Source organism: Elephas maximus, chromosome 25, assembly GCF_024166365.1.
Source record: "Elephas maximus indicus isolate mEleMax1 chromosome 25, mEleMax1 primary haplotype, whole genome shotgun sequence".
NCBI lineage: Eukaryota > Metazoa > Chordata > Mammalia > Proboscidea > Elephantidae > Elephas > Elephas maximus.
Genome location: NC_064843.1, coordinates 22,028,967 through 22,050,967, shown reverse-complemented (window position 1 = coordinate 22,050,967; position 22,001 = coordinate 22,028,967). Strand labels below are relative to the sequence as shown.

General features: G+C 46.7%; 1 protein-coding gene across 24 annotated transcripts in view; it reads right to left on the bottom strand.

The window, feature by feature from the left end:
• ZMYND8 (zinc finger MYND-type containing 8) overlaps positions 1 to 22,001 on the bottom strand; it is a 130,313-nt gene that overhangs the window by 89,230 nt on the left and 19,082 nt on the right. For 23 of the 24 annotated variants that reach the window (XM_049868761.1, XM_049868762.1, XM_049868768.1 and 20 more), the window contains one exon: positions 927 to 1,075. In XM_049868761.1, the coding sequence (XP_049724718.1) occupies positions 927 to 1,075 (149 nt within the window). Of the gene's footprint in view, positions 1 to 926; positions 1,076 to 9,721; positions 9,822 to 22,001 lie in introns of those variants that run through there. The other variant, XM_049868767.1, reaches the window with a different exon arrangement.

The following is a 22,001-nucleotide window of genomic DNA, read 5'->3' as shown; positions in this document are numbered from 1 at the left end:
ATTGCTAGGTTTCTCTCTGTGAAAGCAACAACCTTGTTTTATTCAACCTTAAATCCCCTGGGCCTGCTTCAGTGCTCAATAATACACAAAATGGACAAACGGATAAATCCCTAAGAATCCCTGCTAGAGAGGCGAGAGATAGCAGAGCCACTGGGGTCACTGTTCGCAAACGCCAGGAGAGCCGACCAGTATGGGGAGGGCAAATTCCACCAATACGTCCACCAAAGCACCTCTCTCTCTAATCAGAGGAATATCTAGATTGCATCAGAACATTTTAAAACTAGGAAGTTCCTTAGACAAGATCCAACATGGCGAATAGATTCTCCGTTAATCTGGTTGATTGGTCCTGGCTGCCGAGGGGGGTCTGCGTGCAATGAGAAGGAAACATGATCAATGATCAACTATCAATGTCTACCTCAGGTGACGCACAGGGAAGGTGACTACCTCCTGACCCAGAGTTGAACCCCTCATTTTACAGATGAGAAAACTGAGAGTGGGAGAGAGCATGACTTGACCTCAGTCAGCAATCACCTCCCGACAGAGCTCAGAATTAGTCCTACCAACTGGCATGGCCCAGGAGGGAAAACCAGTCCTCAGGCCACGCGGGGGAGAGAGATCTAAAAGCATGAAAACATAAATTCCCGGAAAAAGCCCCAAACCCTTAAAGCCCATCATCGTCACCTCATTTGAGTCAGTGACCTGCCCTCAAAACAGATCTGAAAACCCGCTGGAAATTCTTACATGGGCACAATCTAAGCTGCCCTTTTTGTCCTATGCAAATGACACAGGGCACAAAGCAGCTAGCTGACTGCCAGGAACACCGGCTCTCAGAAAAGCCTGGAGAGCTTCAGTGCTCACTAGCGCCTCTGTCCCACCTGTGCCTCTGTCCCACCTGTGCGGTCACAATTCCCAGTGGGTTCCTTTACCTGCTCCTTATTGTTATTGTTCAGTAAGCCGGGTTTCTTTTTCTTTTTAATGGGGCTTGTTGAGGTGTCCTGTGGCGAGTGGCCATTGGAGGAATGCGGAGGGCTGGGGAACTTTCTTTTCTGGGCTGTTCTCTCTGTAGAGCCGGGATCTGGAAGAGACACACAGGACCACACATTTTAAAGCAGTTGGGGAGCCCTGGGCTCTGTGGGAGGAGGGGGTGTGAGACACTGCACATTTTGGTCCTCAAACTCCCAATGCCATTTTAGTGTCCCTCCTCCTAGAATACACCCTCTTCGTCACCTGTCTCAGATATCAAACAGTTGTTCTTTGGCGCATGTTAACATTTTTTGTAAAGTTGTAATTAGCTGCCAAAATGTAAAAGTTGGGAGACTTCACATAATAATCTGGATTTCCAACTTCTCTTAAAAAAAATAAATAAATAATTCCAGGGCCACATGCCCTCTTGGCACCCATACAGCTGAGTAACAGCCACCTACTTTTTGATGAGAATGTGCTCTCCATTTTGCCAAAATCCCCACCCTTCTCTATTGTCCTTGCCGATGAGCTACCATGAGTTGTTACATAGGCACCGGTGTTTTTCTTATCTCACAGAAGTATTTCTTCCCATACATATCTGATGGCAAAAGAAGAAAACCGTGAAAGACAGATTTCAAGGAAAAGAACGCAAATGTACTTTGCGGATGAGAACATATCTATTCGTGTTTTGTAGGCTAACAAAGAATAACTGCACGAGAAGAATACACCCCACCTGCCGAAAGTTCTCACAGCCCCGTCAACAACAGACATTGCATTTGAGACTCTCTTCCAAAGAAGTCAACGTAAAGTACGTCCCCACTAATTCCCTCCTGAAAATGCTAACCCCATCTATGTCATTCTCCCCTCTCTCATCTTTCATTCTCCCAGTATCTCATGTCAACGTATAAAAACTCCCATAACCATCCAACCCTCACCTGCAAGCACATGAATCCATTCCATGCCAGATGGCGGCTTTGCTCGCTTAGGGGGAAATGATACAATGGCACAGCTTGGTGCACCTTACATCCTGAAGAACAACTGCTACAGTTCCAAGAAGAGGGGAGAACTATGCCAGGAGTTAGCAAGGTGACAGGATGCGATGTGAAATCTGGAACGTTGACCATCATCCTCACAGGCAGCCTGACAAAGTTCTTCCTCCAGTTTAAACACTCAGGGCAAGTCCCCGCAGGCAGGATGTGATAGGCATCACAGTCCTTAGTGTGTGGAGAGGAGTCACTGATGGCAGACTAACGGGGTTCCATATGGCCACACCAGGGTGGTTCAACAGGCTTCCTGACCGAAAGCCAAACCCACTATTGTCAAGTTGATTACAACGCATGGTCCACTCATGTGTTACAAAATAGAATTGCTCCACAGGGTTTTCATGGCTGTAATCTTTACAGAAGCAGATTGCCAGGTTGTTCTCCTACAGCACCGCTGTGTGGGTTTGAACTTTTTAGGTTAGCAATCCAGCGAAAACCATTCGTACCACCCAGGAAAACTAACAGGCCACCAAGTGTTTTCCTTTGGGTTGAGAGGGGAGACATCTTCCAGCAGACTCACAAAGGAAGGCAATGAACTACTTTCCAGAAAAATCACTGCTTTGTCACCCAATCCACGCAATGGAACACTCCAGACTTACCAGTCAGGCTTCAGAAAAACCCTGAATAATTTTCAGAGTTCTATGCTGAGACACTGGCACCCCAGCGGCACCATGGTTAAGCACTCAGCTGCTAACTGAAAAGTCGGCGGTTCGAATCTACTAGCCACTCCACAGGGAAAAAGAGCTGACGATCTGCTCCCATAAAGATTACAGCCTTGGAAACCCTATGAGGCAGTTCTACTGTAACACTGGGTTGCTACTGAGTCAGAATCAACTCGCCGACAGACATGCTGAGACACAGTCCAGGGGGGAAATTAAATGCTAACCGCAGGCATCTTGAGAGTGAACAGATCCCCAGAGTTCTGGAGGATCCCGCAGACATGAAAATGGAGGCCCAAAGAGCTGAGATGGGTGGCACAAAGGCACACTGCAGCTAGTGAGTGAAAAAACTCACTAGAAAGATGAAGCCTGGGATCAGTGCACTCCCTCAGAGAACACCTCTCATTCCTGCCAGGGTCCTCATTTCACTCCACCATCATATATGAAAACTCTCATTTGCTCCATATAGCCTGGGACCCAACAATCTCCTCCTAGAAACACATTCTATAGACACAGTTACAGGTGAGCAAAGCCGTGCAAGAATATTCAACTCTAGCACTGTGTGTGGTGCCTAGGACTGGAAATCACATAACCATTTGCTGTCGAGCCAATCCCAACTCATGGAGACCTCATGTGTGTCAGAAAATAACTAAGCTTGCTCCCTAGGGTTTTCAATGGCTGATTTTTCAGAATTAGATCACTAGGCCTTTCCAAGGCACCTCTGGGTTAACCTGAGCCTCCAACCTGTCAATTAGCAGCCAAGTATGTTAACCTGTTGCGCCACCACCGCTGCCAAATCGATTCCAACTCATAGTGGCCCCACGAGTCAGAATAGAACTGCCTCATAGGGTTTCCAAAGGGCAGCCGGTGGATTCAAACTGCCAACCTTTTGGTTAGCAGCTGAGCTCTTTCACCACTACGCCACAGGGCTCCAGGGACTGTGGAAACAACTTAAAGGTCCATAATACAGGACTGGTTTGATATTTTTTCCTTACACCTAACAACAGAATATTCTACACCCATTACGAATAAAGAGACACCTCTGCACAAACTGATATATAACTATCTCCAATCTACTATATCAGGCTAGAAAAGCACTGTGTCTAGTACCATTGATGAAGCCCCCTAAAAGATGTAATATATACATAAATGTTTGCATAAGTCAAAAATATTCCCGAAGAACACAACAATATGATACAACTCTAAAACTGGCGATGGTGGTTGCCTCTGGGAAGGAGAACCTACATGAAGTGAGGGTGGGGAAATTATTTTTCACTGTATACCTGGTGTACTGTATTCATCACGTGCCTGGAATGCTTTGGGGCCCTGGTAGAGCAGTGGCTAAGCGTTTGGCTGCTAATCAAAAAACGCTGGCAATTCAAATCCGCCAGTTGCTCCTTAGAAACCCTACAGGGCAGTTCTCCTCTGTCCTATAGGGTCGCTATGAGTCAGAATCAACCCAACGGCAATTGGTTTTGGTTAGGGTTTTTGTTTTTTTTGGGGGGGAGTAGTTTATCAAAATAAAGAAAATAAAAAAATTAGGTATTTAGAAGGTTCAATTTCACATTAAAAAAACATACAGTAGGTGCAAACCGAAGCCAGTAATGAGAGGACGAGAGAGGCCTGGTTCAGGATAAAAAAAATGACACCAGATGGACAGAGTTGGGGTGGATCACCCTTGGCTTGTGGTCCACAGTAGGGAGTTTGGGTTTTGTTCTACACGGATCTGAATAACCCATAGGAAAGTCTGCTGGGTGTCAGAGTACAGGTATTTGAGAGAGGTGCTTTGGGGGCTTAGAAGAGGCATGTCCTGGAAGCAATGGCATTCCCACCAGGCAAAAAATTGAAAACAATCCTGCACAAGGTTTCGGTTTTGTATGTTCCGGCTTGTGTGTGGGTAGATTTTGAGAGAAGTACATGAACAAAGACACACCAGTGGGAAAGTTAGGGGCAGGCTCAGGAAAGAATAAGTAGCATGCTTCCATGTTTCTCAAGGGATCACCACGGGATTTTGGAAGGAACAGCTCTTCCTCACAGCAAAAACAACCTTGGTCCCCTCCCACTAGATGCCACTATTGTTAGCTGCTATCGTTGTCAAATTGCCGGACTCATGGCAACAAAAGGCAGCACTGCCTGGTCCTACACTGCCCCCATAATCGGTTGCAGATCAGAGCCATAAAATTTTCATTGGCTGATTTTTTACAAGTAGATCATCAAGCCCTTCTTCCTAGTCTATCTTAGTCTGGAAGCTCCACTTAAACCTGTTCAGCATCAGAGCAAAATGTAAGCCTCCAACAACAGACAAGTGGTGGCTGTGTCTGGGGTGCACTGGCTGAGAACAGAACCTGGGTCTCCTGTACGGAAGGCAGGAATTCTACCACTGAATCACAACAAACCGCATCCCCACCTAATTTCCCAAACACGCTCAATGGAGTGGTGCTACCTTCTTCCAGAACCACCAAGCTAGAACATGGGGCACAAGGGGTCACACAGCCCAGCCAACACTTAGTTGACATTTAGAGGTAGAAAGGGCAGTTAGTTACCAAGCCCACCTTGGCCAACTCAAGTTATCCCCTTACGGCTGAGATCCCCTGGGGTGGTGGTTCCCAAAGTGTGGTCCTCAGACCAATGTCACCTGGGAATTGGCTTTTGTTGTTGTTGGGTGCTGTTGACTCAAGTCCGACTTACAGTGACCCCATGTGACACAGCAGAACTGCCCCATAGGGTTTTCTGGACTGTAGTCTTAACGGGACCAGGTCACCAGGTCTATCTTCTGCAGAGCCGGTGGGTGGACTTGAACCACCAACCTTTCCGTTAGCAGCCAAGCATTTAACCACTGTGCCACCAGATCTCTTCTCAGGCCCCACTCGACTCCAGCAATTGGTTTTACCAAGCCCTTCTGGGGATTCAGTTTAAGATCTACTGCTCTAGAGTGTATGTTTGGGAGACAGGGACTGACGAGAGAATAGTGTCCCACATTGGTCAGCTAATCCCCTCGACTTCTCTCAAGACTATGTGTGGGGCTGGTTTGTTTCTCAGGAAATGTAAGCCAAACAAGGAGCCAAGGCTGGAGAACGAGGACAGAAGCTAAACAGGAAATCAACCTAGACAAGTCTGCTTCCTTCTCAGAGAAAATGGGAGGAGGGCAGAAAAATGGACCAGACCAGAAGTCCATGAAATGGACCAGACCTGGAGTCCATGAAAGTGCTTCAAAGACCCGTGACCCACACACCACCATTCTGTACGTGGATGCAATGCCCTAGAAAGAGGGATCACATAGCCCACTTCACCTTCTCAAAGGTGTCCTCAACTCTGAAGATAAAAAACGACAGGGCCCAAGGACCTTAAGGTCCCTGATGAACTTTAAAATTCTTCAATTCTATGGGGGGGAAAAAATCACTAGAAATTAATGCAATCAATCAGAAGCTATTTAGAGCTGGACAGGGAGTTTCAACCAAACCCACCAGCAAACATAAGGGGTGAGCTAAGGTCTTGCTCAGCAAGAAAGGGTACTGGCCCAAGGCTGCACAAACCTAAGAGGATTGCTAATTTTCTAGCTCAACAAAACATTTTTTTAAAAGCCCTATTCTGCTCCCTGTGACAAACACACCGATTCCCCCTAGAATTTTCATGAGTTCGGCAGCTATATTCACCGTGTAGACATTTAATAGGTTCCAAACAACAGACACATCTGTCAACAACAGAGGCTTTCAGTGAAGGCTCTTAAGGAGAAAAATTGGGAAATACCTGCTGGATTCAGCGTCCTTCGGAGGTAGAAGACGGCAGGTCAGCATTTGGACTGAAAAGCTGACCAGCTCCCATGGGGGCTCAGTCTCTGTTGATGACAGAAAGGTGGGTTTTTTTGGCTGGGGCCGTGTCAATGAAGCCAATCTTAGGGTCCTTTCCAGAAAGCTGAGTCAAAGGTTTTTTTTGTTTTTTTTCTCTTCTTCTTTAACGATTTAATTCTGACGAGGATCTATTGCTAAACACATTTCATCTACAGACTTGGAATGGTGACAAAGAGCCATCAGAGACTGAATCACCAGAGAGATGGTTCACCCTTGATCTGAAAGGACCCTTCTGCTGGCTTCTCTTTACTGTAGAAAGACAGCAACCCACCGCCCACCCCTCTAATAAAAATAAGTCTGGTTTTGAATGAGTTAATGTGGGCGCGGGAGGAGGGCTGTCACAGGGAGAGAGGACACAGCAATGACTCAGGAAAGCAGCTTGGCATGGAGCAGAGAGCAGCAGAATGTTCCCCCTCCTTGCCACATTTCAATGAATTCTTAGTAACACGGGAAGGTCTACTGGGTATGAGGCACCCAGCTGGTGAGGCAATCTCTCCCAAACCTGTGTCTTGCTGAGGAGGTATGAACGGCCAGAAATAACCCCACTCAGTACTTCCTAAACATTCTTTGACTTAAGGGATGCCTTCTTTCAAAATAACCTGGCCTCTCAGCTTTCCTGGACCATGGGTATTAACAGCGAAGAGTTTCTTTCAGTATTTACAATGTACTAGGCACTTCTCAAAATGCTTTACAAGTACTTCTCTCTAATTCGCTTGTCCAAGGTCACATAGCTACTAAGTGGCATGGCTGGGATTTGAACCCAGGCAGTTTGACCCAAGGTCCATGGGTGGCACAAACAGCTGGTGCTCAACTCATCTAAAGGTTAGCAATTCAAACATAACCCAGCGGCACCATGGCAGAAAGGCCTGGCAATCTGCTTCCAAAAAGATTATAGGCAAAAAAAAAAAAAAAACCACGGAGCAGTTCTATACTCAAACACATGGGGTCGCCGTAAGTCAGAACCGACTCATTAACAATGAGTTTGGTTTTGTTTCTAGTCTGACCCAGAGGCCTAAACTCGTAACCATAACACCATACAGCCTCACGTTGGGAAGAGCCTTTTCTTCAGCTCTGTAGCTAATGGACTTCTGATTTAGGGCCTGTGTGTTAACAGTACATTGTAGGGCTTCAAACTGGTTGTTTTGGTTCAAACCCCTGCTGAGAATTTGCATTTCCACCCCAGATACACTGAATCAGAATCTACAGTTTAACAAGATCCCCCAGGTGATTCTTATGTATAATAAATTTTGAGAACCACTGCTCTATTAGTGGTTCTCAAAACTGGTCCCTAACCAGCAGAATTAGCATCCCCTGGAACACATTAGAAATGCAAATTCTTAGCAGGGGTTCAAACCAGACCGAACTGGTTAAAAGCCCTGATACAGTCTCATTTTGCCTTTTTTTCTCAACTGCAGTTGGGGGTATTGGGGGTGGGGGACAGGGTTTCCAACAGGAGCTTCAGGAACTGGAGGAAGGCAGGAAATGGTGTTTGTGTCGCCCGCTAAGGACATCATTCTCTCAAAGGCAGTGCCCAGGAAGCTGGTTTACCTCCCATTCTTCAAACTGTGGCTCTAGAACCTGCCCAACACCACGAAATAGGCCTGGGGGCTCCCCAGCCCCCCTCTCCCCCACACTCAACTCCTTCCCACCTCTATCCGGGCCTTCTCTGACAAGCCTCACCAGGCACCCACTCCTCCCACATCCGGAGCCTGAGTCACAGCACTCTGCATTCTCCAGGGTCCAGGAAATGACACACCATTACAGGGAACTGTCTCCTCCCTGGAGGGAAAGGGCCACAGCTGAAAGGCCGTGCGCTTCCCCATGAGGACCACCCCTGTGGTGTTTTCGTGGGTGTTAAATTTCCTTAATAATGCCCACAGCCAAGAAAAAAGAAATTTGGTTAATAGGCAAGGCAAAGTCTTACACCACAGAAGTAGAGCCACCAACTGTCCGGTTTGCCGGGGACAAAGGGAGTTTCCTGGACAGTCCAGGCAACCCAGAACGAGTTGGTCACCCTACACAGATGTCAGGAGTGAATGCTCTGCTGGACCAGGTCAGAGATGATAGAGACAGTACACAGTGGTCAGTATTCGAATCCAGAGTCGAGCTGCCGAATCTAGTTCCGCTGCTTCCCAGCAGTATGACTTTAAGAAATGTACTTAACCTCTCTGTGCCTCAGTTCTTAAGGTGGAGAGAATGGGACCTGAAGGATTAAACAGGTTAACTCACGTAAAGCTCTCAGAGCAGTACTTTATACAAGTAAACTGCTTTTCGAAAGCAAGGATCTCCTCCTCCTCCTCACCCCCAGCACCACCACTCTGCTCCCCCCAAAAAAGAACTTGATTTTTCAGAGGAGCATGTTAAATCAACGCCCCAGGTTCAAAGATACAGAAACGCCAGCCTATCTAGGCTGGAGGCTGTAATCAGCCCAGAACACTGTTTCTCCATTTCAGTCAGGTTTCCTCAGTAACTGCGCAGGCAGGCAGGGTCAGAAGCAGAGGCGCAGGCATTGAGTGCAATGGCAGGCGGCACTCCCGGTAATCACCAACCCTCTCCACGGCCTACTTCAAACATGACCACACACTGCTCTTCCAGAAGCAGCAAAGCAGAGAATGGTTAATCATTTCCAAGGGTTCTGCAAAGACACAGAGCAGGTACCCAAACAGTCCTCCCTCCCCAGGAATCTCAGGGCCGGCCCCAGCCAGCAATTACATAATAATGAAACAAAAGCCTGGAATTTCCTCCTGGACGGGAGCAGAGATGAGAAATCCCAAGAAAAGGATGAAGGAGGGGAGGGGAGAGAATTTTTCCTTAGAACACAGAAGGCTTAAGCTGAACAGGAACATGGGAGTGAAGACAACCCGGGAGCAAATTATCAATCACGTGTTCATAGGGCAAACATCTAGACCCAGAGTCGTGGGGACAGGGCTGGGCCTGCCACAGCTACAGGCCGTGCCATCTCCTCCAGATAGGCTGCACTAGGCCAAGGGGTGCTTCTAAAAGGCCTGATACATGTGAGTGGGAACATCTCATTCAGAACCAGGAAGGCAGGGTGGGAGTGGAAATGAGACTGTATACCGAAAGGGTCATCCTCAACTTGGGAGAAAAAAAAGCCATTTCACCGGGAATCTCGGGTACCAGGAAGGCAAAGAAAGCAAGGGACAGGGGACCAGGGCTGAGGCTCTGAACCCTGCGAAGGGACGCTTACCTGCCATTGAGAAAGCTCAGCTGTTCAGAGGCCCTAGCCTCTCTTTTTTAAGACAACAGAGGCTCCCACATGGCAGGCATTCCTGCTTCCGGATCCTCCTCGGCCTCTCCCACAGGGAGGAGGAAGACGCAAAGAGGATAGGCTAGGAGTCACCACTTACCAGGCCAGCCCTGGTCTTGTACACATTAGATCGGGGCAAGGACACTGTCACCTCCCTGACGTGCCTGCATGTCCCTGGGCTTTTGCCTCTAATTTATCACCCTCGACAGACAGCAGCTCGGCTAAGATGAAAGTCTTCAGCACATTACACCAAAGAGCCATTTATCTCACGGGATGAAAATAAACAAATCGCAGTGGTTCTGCTGATGGAAGCGAGACTATCGGGAGAGAAGATGAGGTGGGGGATTGTGGTTTATATTTTGAAGGCTTTTTTAATTTTTCAATAATTATTTCGAATTACCTTTCATTCTGATGTGGCTCTCCTAGAAATGAGAAAACCATCTTGTATACTCGAGGTATAATCCGTTCCCACTCTACAGGCTTTCTCAATAACGCAGAAGTGGTGATTAAAGGGCACATTCATATGTAAAAGGTAAACTGCCGAACTCTCCTGGCAGGACAGAAATTGCTTCAATCCAGGGAGAAGAGGCTGATTTACAAATGAATTCCATGTTTAGCCTTCAACAATCACACAGGCAATTGCCATCACAGCCGCCCTTTCTCCTTCTCGGCTGGGATGAGGCCTTTTGGAAAAAGGACAACATCTCAACAGGAATTTCCTGGTTCAAGAATGCCAAGCTAAGTGAAATTTTATCCAGCTGGGGAGGCAGGCACCAACTCCCTATAAGACACCACTGGCTCTGACCCACCCCCTCAGCAGCCAAACCCCCAGGACCAACTACCAACGTATGTACATATTTGAGGCCTTTAAAACTCTCCACAAAGAGAATGTGGAGTAACTGGTTGCCGTGGCCCTTAGAGAGTAGCTGGCTCAGGACAGCCTTTGCTGGAGGAGCTGGTTCTGGCGCCCACGACACAACTGCATTTTTTATCCAGGCTGCAGGGCAATGCTGTGGCTGGCCCCACCCCACAGCAAGGCTCAGGTTCTTCTGGAAACTCAGGGGCTGGTGGCTTTCAAACTACAACAGGGAATTACAGCACCAGAGGGTCAATTCAGAAAAAAAAAGACGATTCTGTGCCTGCAGCGGCTGAAGCACAGAAGTGGGCTGAGAGAAAAAGGGAAAATAAAGAGGCTTCAGAAGTGGGCAGATGAAGGAAGAGGTACCGCTGGTAACCAAGCAACGTTCCCCACACACCCTGGGCGAGGGGGTCTGGCCTCTCCAAAAGTCATCTTAATGACAACAAGAAATTCTCTACTAAGGCAACATGGAAGAAGGGACAGGCCTCCGGGTCACCTCATCACGTCCCTTTGGAAGACGGTCAAAGATTTCAGGCCCAGTTGTTAGCTGCTGTTGAGTCAGCTTTGACTCACGGCAACGCCACATACGGCAGAACAAGACGCTGCCAGCCCTGCACCGTCTTCACGATCTAGAGTACGCTAAAGCCCGTTGTCGGAATTGCTGTGCAGTGTCGTCCAACCTAGAGGGCTCATCTTCCAGTACTGTCTCAGATAGTACTCTATTGTGATCCGTAGGGTTTCCATTGGCTAATCTTCAGAAGTAAATCACCAGACCGACCTTCCTAGTCTGTCTTCATCTGAAAGCACAACTAAAACCTGTCCACCATGGGTGACCCTGCTGGTATTTGAAATACTGGTGGCATAGCTTCCAGGATCACAACAACATGGAAGCCCACACAGTATGAGAAACTGACAGGCCCAGAAAACTGCTTAAATCCCACTGGTCAAAAAAACACTCACGATTATTCAGCTACCAGTAGGGGGATTCTAAGAATGTGTCCTGTAGCCTACAGGTTCATGAGTGCACACAGAAAGGTGGGCAGGGGGCACCGCTGCAATCTGGCCTGCAGAAGCCAAGGGCTGGACGCAACATCAGAGTCCATCAGCAGGGTACTGAGATGCAATAAATCGTGTTGAGTCATGTAATGGAGTAAAGAAGGAACTAGGTCTTTATGGACTGGCATGGAACGAAATACAAAAGAAAAATGGGCCAGAAACATAACCTGTGTGAAAGAAATATGGGCTGGGAGAGTGGGGCCCTGGGTTTGCAAAGGCCTGGAAGAACACACAGAAAACCAGTACCTGCAACACACATTTGACTCCTCTTTGAATTCTTTTAATCATGCTCACATGTACCTATTTAAGGTGTTTTTAAATGGCTATAGGTTGATAACTAATACTTAGGAAGTTTTCACTACATACCAGGTACTGCACTGGCCAGGGACCACATCTGCATCCCTGTGAAAGGTCGGTATATGCTTCCTGCATCAGGTACCACACTTTTAAAGCGTTAGGGTGTTCAGAGCAGTGTAAGGGAGTGGTTCTCACCGGCGGTCCCCCAGGGAACACTTCACAAAGTCTGGAGACACTTGTGCTTGTCACAACTTGACGAGAGAGAAGGTGCTTCCGGCCTCTAATCGGCAGAGGCAGCCCCCCACAACAAAGAATTAACTAGCCCAGATAACAATAGTGCCTAGGTTGAGAAATCCTGGTGTAAAGAAACTTCCAGAGAGTTGCCAGGCAAGTCCAACCTTGTGTAAATACACCACCCACGGCGGCATCTGCACCCAGTAAGAAGGAGAACGATGCCCAGTGTTTCACTTGGCAGCCCTGACATCAGATTTTCAAAGGCAGGAAAACAATGAGTCCAACGTGTCAACAAACAGTACCTGAGCAACTACTAGACATCTGGCCTACCAGGGCAAATCTGCTAGATAAGGCCCTGCCCTCATGGGAAGGTGGCCAGAATCAAATAATCGTAAAAATGGCTACCTGCTGTTGAGCACTTATCACTGTGAAGCACTGTTCTAAATACATTTACCAATTTAATTACTCCTCACCACACTTCTACAAGGAGGTAGGTACTGTCAGTATCCCCACTTTATTGAGGAGGAAACTGAGGCCCAGAGTGAAACAGGCCCAAGATGTTGTAGCTAGAGAAAAAAAAAAAAAAACCTGTTGCCATTAATCGAGTCGATGCTGACTCATGGGGGCCCCCTGTGCTACACCGTTGAACTTCCCCATAGGGTTTTCTTGGTTTTAATCATTTTGGAAGGAGATTCCCGAGCCTTTCTTCCACAGTGCCATTGGCTGTGTTTGAACTGTCAAACTTTAGGTCAGCAGCCAAGTGCAGACTGCTTTCGCCACCCAGGTACCCTGACGTGGCTAGTAAATACAGAATAACCAAGAAACTGCAAATAGAAAGCTTGGCAGGAGAAATACACATGAATACACACTGGGGGATAAAGGGCAGCCAGGGAAATACATACGTATTTCCTTCTCAAACTGGGTTCAAGTGATTCAAAGCTACTGTTTATTGAGAAGTTACTTTATGTATTTCCCAACAATCCCATGAGATCCAGATGGTGCTTTTGTCCCCATTTTTTAGGTAAGGCTCAGAAAGGCAGTCATTTATGTGCTCAAAGCCACACAGGGATATTACTGTGCTCAGAACTCTACCTTGGCAGGGTCCAACTCCAAAGTCCTTAACTGCACTGATCAACTGTCTACTCTAGGATTGAGAGCAATCCAGTAATTCTCCATCACAAAGGACAAGCTTAGCACTGGCCAATGTCATGTCAACACAGCTTATTCAGTGTAGGCTCTGGTGTCAAACCACCAGATCTGAATTCAAACACTGCCACCTGCCAACTGTGTATCTATGTGCAAGTCACCTCTATGTGCCTCAGTCAATTCAGCTGTAAAATGGGTATAATATAGTACCTTCCTAAAAGGGCTGTTAGGGTTACAGGAGATGATGCATGTAAAATGAACGGCACCTGGCACGTGAGAGAACAATTACCCATTACTGTTGTTATTACCCAGTGGGAGAAGGTGCCAGAGCAAAGAGGCATAAACCCAGAAATCTCAAACAAGTTTCCCCCAAATCTTTTGTACCTTCACCATGGTTTGCACCAGACTAGCTCTTCCCAGACTGTTTGTGAAAAGGGTTCCCCAGGTGAAACACAAAACGTTCTCTCAGGTGCACTAGTTCAACAAGCCAGGCTCAAACTCTCCCCAGGTGATATCAGGATTTCCTGGAAGATCAAGGCAGGGCTCTCCAGGTAGCCCACAATCCCAGCCCCACCCTCCCTGACTGAACTTCTTCCCCAAGACTCCTCCAATGCACTTTCCTCCCTGCTCCAATGAGACTCATTGAGCCTGGGAGAGAGCTGGCCAGAGAGAATTCCTGGCTCAAGCAGCTCGGTGGCCTTGGGCAGATCACTTCACCTCACTGAGTTCTAATTATCTATAAACGCATTAAGAGTGCCAAACCTTGCAAGGTCTGATGAAAGCACCTCTGAGGGACCTGACACACCCCAGGTGCTCTACAGGGTGTATCCCTGCCCCACCCACCCCACTTCTGCCTGTTCAACTTTAGGCCAGCCTTCAAGGTCTCACTCAAAGCCTGCCTCAAGCCAGACGCTCACTGGTATTAAATATCGACTCTGACCTTCCCAGTTGCCACCCTGGTCCAAGCCCTGTTGATTATTCACTGGCTGGCCTGTTTCCAAGGAGCCCTTGTGGCACACTGGTTAAATGCTCGCTGCTAACTGAATGGTTGGCAGTTTGAACTCACCAGCCACTCCGTGGGAGAAAGATATGGCAGTTGGCTTCATAGATTACAGCCTTGGAAACCCTATAGGGCAGTTCTACTTTGTCCTATAGGGTCGCTATCGCTCAGAATCGACTTGATGGCAACGGCTTTGGTTTTGGGTTTTGGCCTGCTTCCTCACTTGCCCAACTATAGTTGTTGCTAGCTGCCATCAAGTCAGCCCCCAACTCACGGCAACCTCACATACAACTCAAGAAAATGCTGCCTGGTTTGGGGTCATCCCCATGATCGGTTATGGGTCAGACCATTGCGATCCATAGGGTTTTCGCTGGCTGATTTTCGGAAGCTAATCCCCAGAGCTTTCTTCCTAGGCCATCTTAGTCTAGAAGCGCCACTGAACCTATTCAGCATCAAAACCCACTGCCGTTGAGTGGAGTCTCACTCATAATGGCCCTACAGAACAGATTAGAACTGCCCCATAGGGTTTTGTAGGCTGTGATCTTTCCAGAAGAAGACTGCCACATCTTTCTCCCACAAAGCCGGTGGTGAGTTCGAATCACTGACTTTTCGGTTAGCAGCCAAGCATTTAAACACTGCGCCATCAGGGCTCATTCAGCATCACAAAACAAACTCACCGCCGTCAATTCCAACTCCTAGAGACCCCACAGGATAGAGGAGAACTGCCCCATAGGGTTTCCAAGGAGCGCCTTGTGGATTTGAACTGCCAACCTTTTAGTTAGCAGCCACAGCTCTTAACCACTGTGCCACCAGGGTTTCCAGCACAATGACAACGTGCAATTCATTGCTGGCAGATGAGTGCTGTGGCCGTACATGCAGTGCATGGCCAGGAATCGAAGCCAGAGCTCTCGCATAGGTAAGAATTCTCCCACTGAACCCCCACCAATGCCTCATCCCATCTACAGCAGCCTTCTTAAAACCTATATAAGACATTGCTTAAACCCCTCCAAAGGGTTACCACAGTTCTTAGAACAAACACCTAACGTTTTATCAAATGCCCCAAGTTATCTGGTTCTGCTTACCTTTCTCTTCCATTCACTCAACCTCAACCACAATGGTTCTTTCTGCTTCTCAAACAAGCCAGCCTCATTTTTACTTGCTGGCCCCTCCATCTAGAATATTCTTTCTCCTAACATCCCATAGCTAGCAACTTCAGCTCTTGCCTCAAATGTCACCTCCCCAGAGGCCTTCCCTGACTACTCCAGCCTCCCATCCCCTTATTACACTGTCCAGAAACTTTCTTCTTCATGGGTCATCTCTAGCTGAAAATTATCAAAAATCACTTTATTGGGCAACCTTTTAAAATACTGTAGTTTATTCTCCCCGAACTGTTAAATAAAATACATTTATATACCATCAAAAAAAATTATTTTCTTTCTTTGCTAGTTTACTTGTTTATGTCTCTCTCAGAAAGTGGCTCCATCTGGGCTTGTCTGTCCTTTGCTGTGCCCCAACGTCTGGCACACGGCCTGGCTCAGAAGCGTCCCATAGCAAACACCTGACGATGGCATGAGCAACAGGAGAGAGTTAACAAGACTCCAAGGTGTGCCTGACTCACAGGAAACTCCAGTTTTTCTTCCCCATTCTAAGAATTCCTCCTAGCAAACCAAGAGGGCAGGAAGGCTATGATGTCAACAGGGAAGAAGATTACACAAAAGGAAGCCTGGTCATTTCAGTCTGAAGAAGAGAAACCACAGAAGAAAATTCCCTTTTCAGCAGGTACTAATCCATTCTAGTTTCCTGCCCAGCGAGCCCATTTCCCTCAAAAAGAAAAAACCATTGCCATCAGTTGATTCCGACTCATGGCGACCCTCTAAGATAGAGTAGAACTGCCCCATAGGGTTTCTAAGGCTGTAATCTTTACGGGAGCAGATTGCCAGGGCTTTTCTCCCACAGAGCCGCTGGTGGGTTCAAACCACTGATATTTCGGTTAGCAGCTGAGTGCTTAACCATGGAGCCACCAGGGTTCCTGATTTCCCTAAAAAAAAAAAACACCAAGCCCAATTGCCATCAAGTTGATTCCACCTCATAGCAACCCTATAGGACAGGGCAGAACTGCCCATAGGGTTCCCAAGGCTGTAATCTTTACAGAAGCAGGCTGTCATATCTTTCTCCCTTAGAGCAGCTGGTGGGTTCGAATGGCAAACCTTTCAGTTAGTAGCTAAGCACTTAGCCACTAAGCCACCAGGGCCTCTTGTTTCCCTAACAGTGTTCCCTAAATAAGGATTTATATCCAGAACGTAATAACTGCAAAACCAAAGATGGGAAACACAAGAGGTTTTCTCGAGCCACCCATCCCAAAGGTTCCCCCATTCTCCATGTGGAGAGCTATTTTTTCAGAATTATCTTAGGCGTGAAAAGAGTGACTTCACCTTAGAAAATATACTCCCTGCTAAGAGACTTCCCACATGTTACTATACTGCCAAATTTTTTTAGTCATGGTTCTTGGCTTTTCTTTTCAGACCCTTTTAAGTCTGAGGCTCTCTTTTCTAACACCTCCTTGATACTCCACCAGTTTCTGCAATTCTGCCAGAGCCAGGTAAAGCAAGGTCCCCTCCCACAGGTATGTTACATCTACGCATGCTACAATGTGGGCTGAGCCTCAAAAGGAGAATGTAAAAAATTATTTTTCAAGTTGATATTCCCTCCACTCCATTCAATGGGCATGAGATTCGAGAAATTAAATCCACTCTTTCCTCTCTCTGTCTTGGTTCCCTCAGGCCTCTCATAATGTCAGCATCCGGCCAAGTCTGAGATGAATCTAGATTTTAAGACATATATTTGTCACACAATACAGCCCCTCAGTTCTCACCAACTATTACTGCAGCTGGTACCAACCCGAGAATCAACAGCCTGATCCCCAAACTGAAGCTTGGAGATGGGTAGTAGAGGGCCTTCAAGGAGGTGGGGGGCATAACCAGGTCAAAGTCCCAAGGAAGAGAGCCCTAGTGCCCGTAGATGAGATGAACCAGTGACGTAGAAGGGAAGCAATCGGTGGCAGGAAGCTCAGTCTGGGAGACCCAACAGCCATGGCCTGGGCTGGGGGTGGCCAACTAAAGGATCACAGTCTCATGCAGCCCACTCACAGCTGAGTGTTACTTTTAAATTTTGAAGAAGTTGCCAATATTTAAGAATTAGGGGGAAGAGCACTTTAAAAAATCCATATTTCTAGCTTCTCTTTAAAAAAAAAATCAGAAGATCCGGCCATACATGGCAACAATCCTTCGGGCTGCTTCCTTGGGATAGAACTCAAGATGTTCCATTTGCCAAGGTCATCATTACTCTTAACTTTTAGGTAATTAGATGGAACCATGAACGTCCCTTCAAGGCTGTCATAGGGCAGGGAAAGCAGAGAAGGGCAATAAGATAAATAGAGGGATCAGAGCTGGGGGATGCTTTATTACGATGGCCAAGTTCTAGAAAGTTCAATTCCATTACATGTATAGTATAGGTTTGTATATATTTTTATAAGCAGAGTGGGGGGCTGTAAATGAAAACACATCGAACTGCTGAGAGAACTTTTGGCTTTTTCTTTGTGTACTTTGATTTATTGCAAGATACGCACTGATTTTAGAACTTGAAAGGAAATAAGCCATTTTTTTTTCTCTTAACGTTAATTATTTTATAGTTCTTAGAAGATATCCTTCACACAAAAAATATGTATTGAGCACTTAGTATTCATGACCAAGCCGTGTTAGTCAAAGAGGGAGGAGAGACTGACTGGTCCCCACATCAGTCTACTAGATGCAACACACAGGTAAATGAATTATTACTGCGGCATGCTAAAGGAGCCCTGGTGGCTTAGTGGTTAAGAGTTTAGCTGCTAACCAAAAGGTCAGTAGTTCGAATTCACCAGCCGCTCCTTGGAAACCCTAAGGGGCAGTTTACTCTGTCCTATAGGGTCGCTATGAGTCAGATCAACTCAATGACAATGGTTTTTTTAGCACGTTGATGCCAGGAGAGAGGAGCAGCCCATTTCACTGGGGTATCCTATGGAACTTTGCCCCAGCCAGTACCAAGATGTCAAGAGGCCTGGAGCAGAGGCAGTTCAGTGGGCCTGGATAAGAAATGCCAACTGGAGAAGCCAGAAAGATGGCCATATTCTCTGCAGAATTATGCAGAGGAGCAGGCCCAGGAGGGTCTGATCAAGCAAAAGTCAGGTTCCAATACAAGAGTCATTTATTGAGCAGGTCCCCATACTGTACTAGTTCTTGGCAGACATTTTTACCTACCACATCAAGCACAGCACTCACCATTACCCAGTGAATCTACTAAGGCTATAGAGCAACACTGCACAATAAAACTATCTATGATAAGAGCAGTGTTCTACATCTGTGCTTTCCAATACAGCACCACGTGTGGCTACTGAGCACTTAAAATGTGGCTAGCTCGACTCAGGAACTGAATCTTTTGTTTTATTATTTTAATTAATGAAAATCTTATCATACACACACAGCTAGCTAGTGGCTACCAAGTTTGCGGTAGAACCTTAGTATTAACAGACAAGAGAGTAAGCCAGGTAAGCAAGCAAGAATACTTCAGAATCCTCCACCCACCGCCCCCTAACTTGCCTCTAGGGATCTGGTAGTTGGTCTTAAAAGCAGAATAATTCGATACCGAGAAATGCATACATGAACTTGCCTTTGATTCTAGTCTAGCTTGGAAATTCTCGAACTTTTAGTATGCATAAGAATTCCTGATCAAGGCTGATCACTGTACTTTCATGGGCAATTTCAGGGACTTTCAAGGGTGATTTTGACTTTGGAACCTGGACTCCTGGTTGGTGCAAATGGTTAATCCACTCAGTTACTAACAGAAAAGTTGGCTGTTTAAATGTACTCAGAGGTGCCTCAGATGAAAGGCCTGGCAATCTACTACTGGAAAAAATCAGCCATTGAAAACCCTATGGGGCACAGGTCTACTCTGACACTTGTCAGGTTATCATGAATTGGAATCAACTTAAAGACAACTGGTTTTTTTCAAGGGTGATCTTGACCTTGGAACCTAAAAGCTCCAGTGTAGGTGAGGCAAAAATGAGAGGCTGGGTCTCCTGGGTCTCCAAGGTGCAGAGGGGAGAAGAGGAGAGTCCTCAGGGAGGCCGGTCAGCAAAGGTGTGACTCTGCCAGGAGCAAGTGGGAGGGCGCATGTTGCAGGAACAGCACGTGGCCTGGCAGGCTGCACAGAGGGTCAGGCTCTGCAGGGACCCAGCAGGGCTGACCCCAGGAATGGAAAGGACAAGTGGAACAACGCCTTGGAGCTCCACTGAAGACTGTAGTCTTGAGGAGCCGCTGGAAACTGAAAGCAGGGGAATGGGACAATCAGGCCTGTGTTTCTGAAAGATCCCACTGGAAGCGGTATTAATATGTTGGGAAGGAAAGAAGTCGGAGGGAAGGGAACTGTTTCAAAGAGTACCATGTCCCCTGGAGAAAAAGAAAGACAGGCCACCAATCGCTTCACAGACAGCAGAAATTTGAGCTTGGATAATTATTTCCAGGCACTGGATTATGCTGGAAACAAAGCCATCCTCTCTAGCCGAAAGCCGGCTTTTACTTCAATCTCCAGGATAAAAGTTCTATCCATCAGCTCTACAAAGTCAAGTCATTCATTCTTTCAAAGGTATTTATTTATTGCTCACTGACCGGCACAGAGAGGAAAGGATGAGCAAAAACAAAAGGTGGGCCTCCCACTCATTTGGAGCCTTAAAACTGATGAGGTGGGAATGAGGAGAGGAAGGAGAGCGCATTTCAGGTATGAGCAAAGGCCCTGTGGCCACAGACAGTTCTACCAGGATCTGGAAGGTCAGCGTAGCTAGAACAGAGAGAGAGGGAACATGGCAAGAATGGAAGCTGTGGAGGCAGGCAGGGGCCACCGCCCACGATGATTACAGGATTTTAGTCTTCATTCTAAAACCAGTGAGAAAGCACTTAGGACTTTAAAGTAACACAGTGGCCTCAGCTGACGTGTCTTTCAGAAAGATTGGGAGTGCAGGTATAGGGAGAGATGGTGAGACCAACTAAAATACTACTGCAGTTCAATGGTGATAGTTTGGAGATATTGAGGATATAATTTTTTTTTTTTTTTAATGATTTGGTGCTGGTCTGTCAGAGACTGCAGAAACTCTGACAGTACGACCCCCAGACACCCTTTTAACTCAGTACTGAGGTCACTCCTGAGGTTCACTCTCCAGCCAAACATTAGACAGGTCCATGGAGCAAACGATAGCACATGTGAGGAACATGCTTTGTAGTTCAATCATGTACACCAGACTAAATGTGCACACCAGCCCAAAGGCAAAGATGAGAAGGTAGGAAGGGACAGGAAAACTGGACAAATGGAAACAGGAAACCCAGGGTGAAGAAAGGGAGAGTGTTGACACATCGTGGGATTGGCAACCAATGTCACAAAACAATTTGTGTATTAACCGTTAAATGAGAAACTAATTTGCTCTGTAAACTTCCACCTACAGATTTAAAAAAAAAAAAAAAAGTTAATACAACTATAACCATTACCTGTCAAGTCGATTCTGACTCAAAGTGACCCCACAGGACAGAGCAGAGCTGCCCCATAGAGTTTCCAAGCAGCAGCTGGTGGATACGAACTACCGACCTTTTGGTTAGCAGCCAAGTGCTTAGCCACTATGGCACCAGGGAACTACAGAAAATAAAACTGATCTATGTTTCAAAAAAAAATGATCTGGGGAGGCAAAGGATGGAAGAATCAAGAATGATTCTTAGACAATGGCAGAATATTGGGCTCATCTGTCACAGAGAAGCAGGTGTTTTATTTCTTGGGTGAAAGAGGGGGTTGAAATGTAAAGTTGGCTTTGGACATGTTGAGTTTGAGATGGCCATGGTCAATAGGTAGTGAGGTCAGGCAGCAGCTGACTATCTGCATCGTGACTCAGAAGAAATGGGGGTGGGAAATATAAAATTGTGAGTCATAAAGGTACAGATGTGGGTGAGATCACCCAGGGAAAGAAAATGCTGGACGAAGGAAACATAGGGCCTTTGACCAAGCTTTCAGTGACTCCAATACTTAATGGTTGGAGAGAAAAGGAGAAGGAAGTGACAGGCAAGTAGAAGGAAAACCAAGAGTGTGGTGACAAAAATGCCAAAGGAAGAGACAGTGTCCAGCTGAAGAATGGTCAACAAAGTCCAATACTGCTGAGCGATCAAGTGAGATGAGGACTGAAAACCTCATGGAAGAAACCAACATGGAAGTCTTCAGGAACCCAAGAAGAACGGTTAATGTGAAGGGACAATGGTAGACACAAAGACGGAACTGGCAGAGGACCAAGTAGAAGGTGAAGAAACCAAGACCTGAGTATAGACACTTCTCCTAAGAAGTCTGGCTTTGAAGAAGAGACCACAGGCAGAGAAGTCTCTAGTAGGAAAAATGGGATGTCAAGACAATAGATGTGGGAGAGACCTGAGCATGTTTAAAAGTCTAAACATTCCTCAAAGGAATCGCTGGGTGATACAAAGGGTTAATGTGCTAGGCTGCTAATTGAAAGGTTGGAGAGTCGTGTTTACTCAGAGGTACCTCGTAAGAAAGGCCTAGTGATCTAC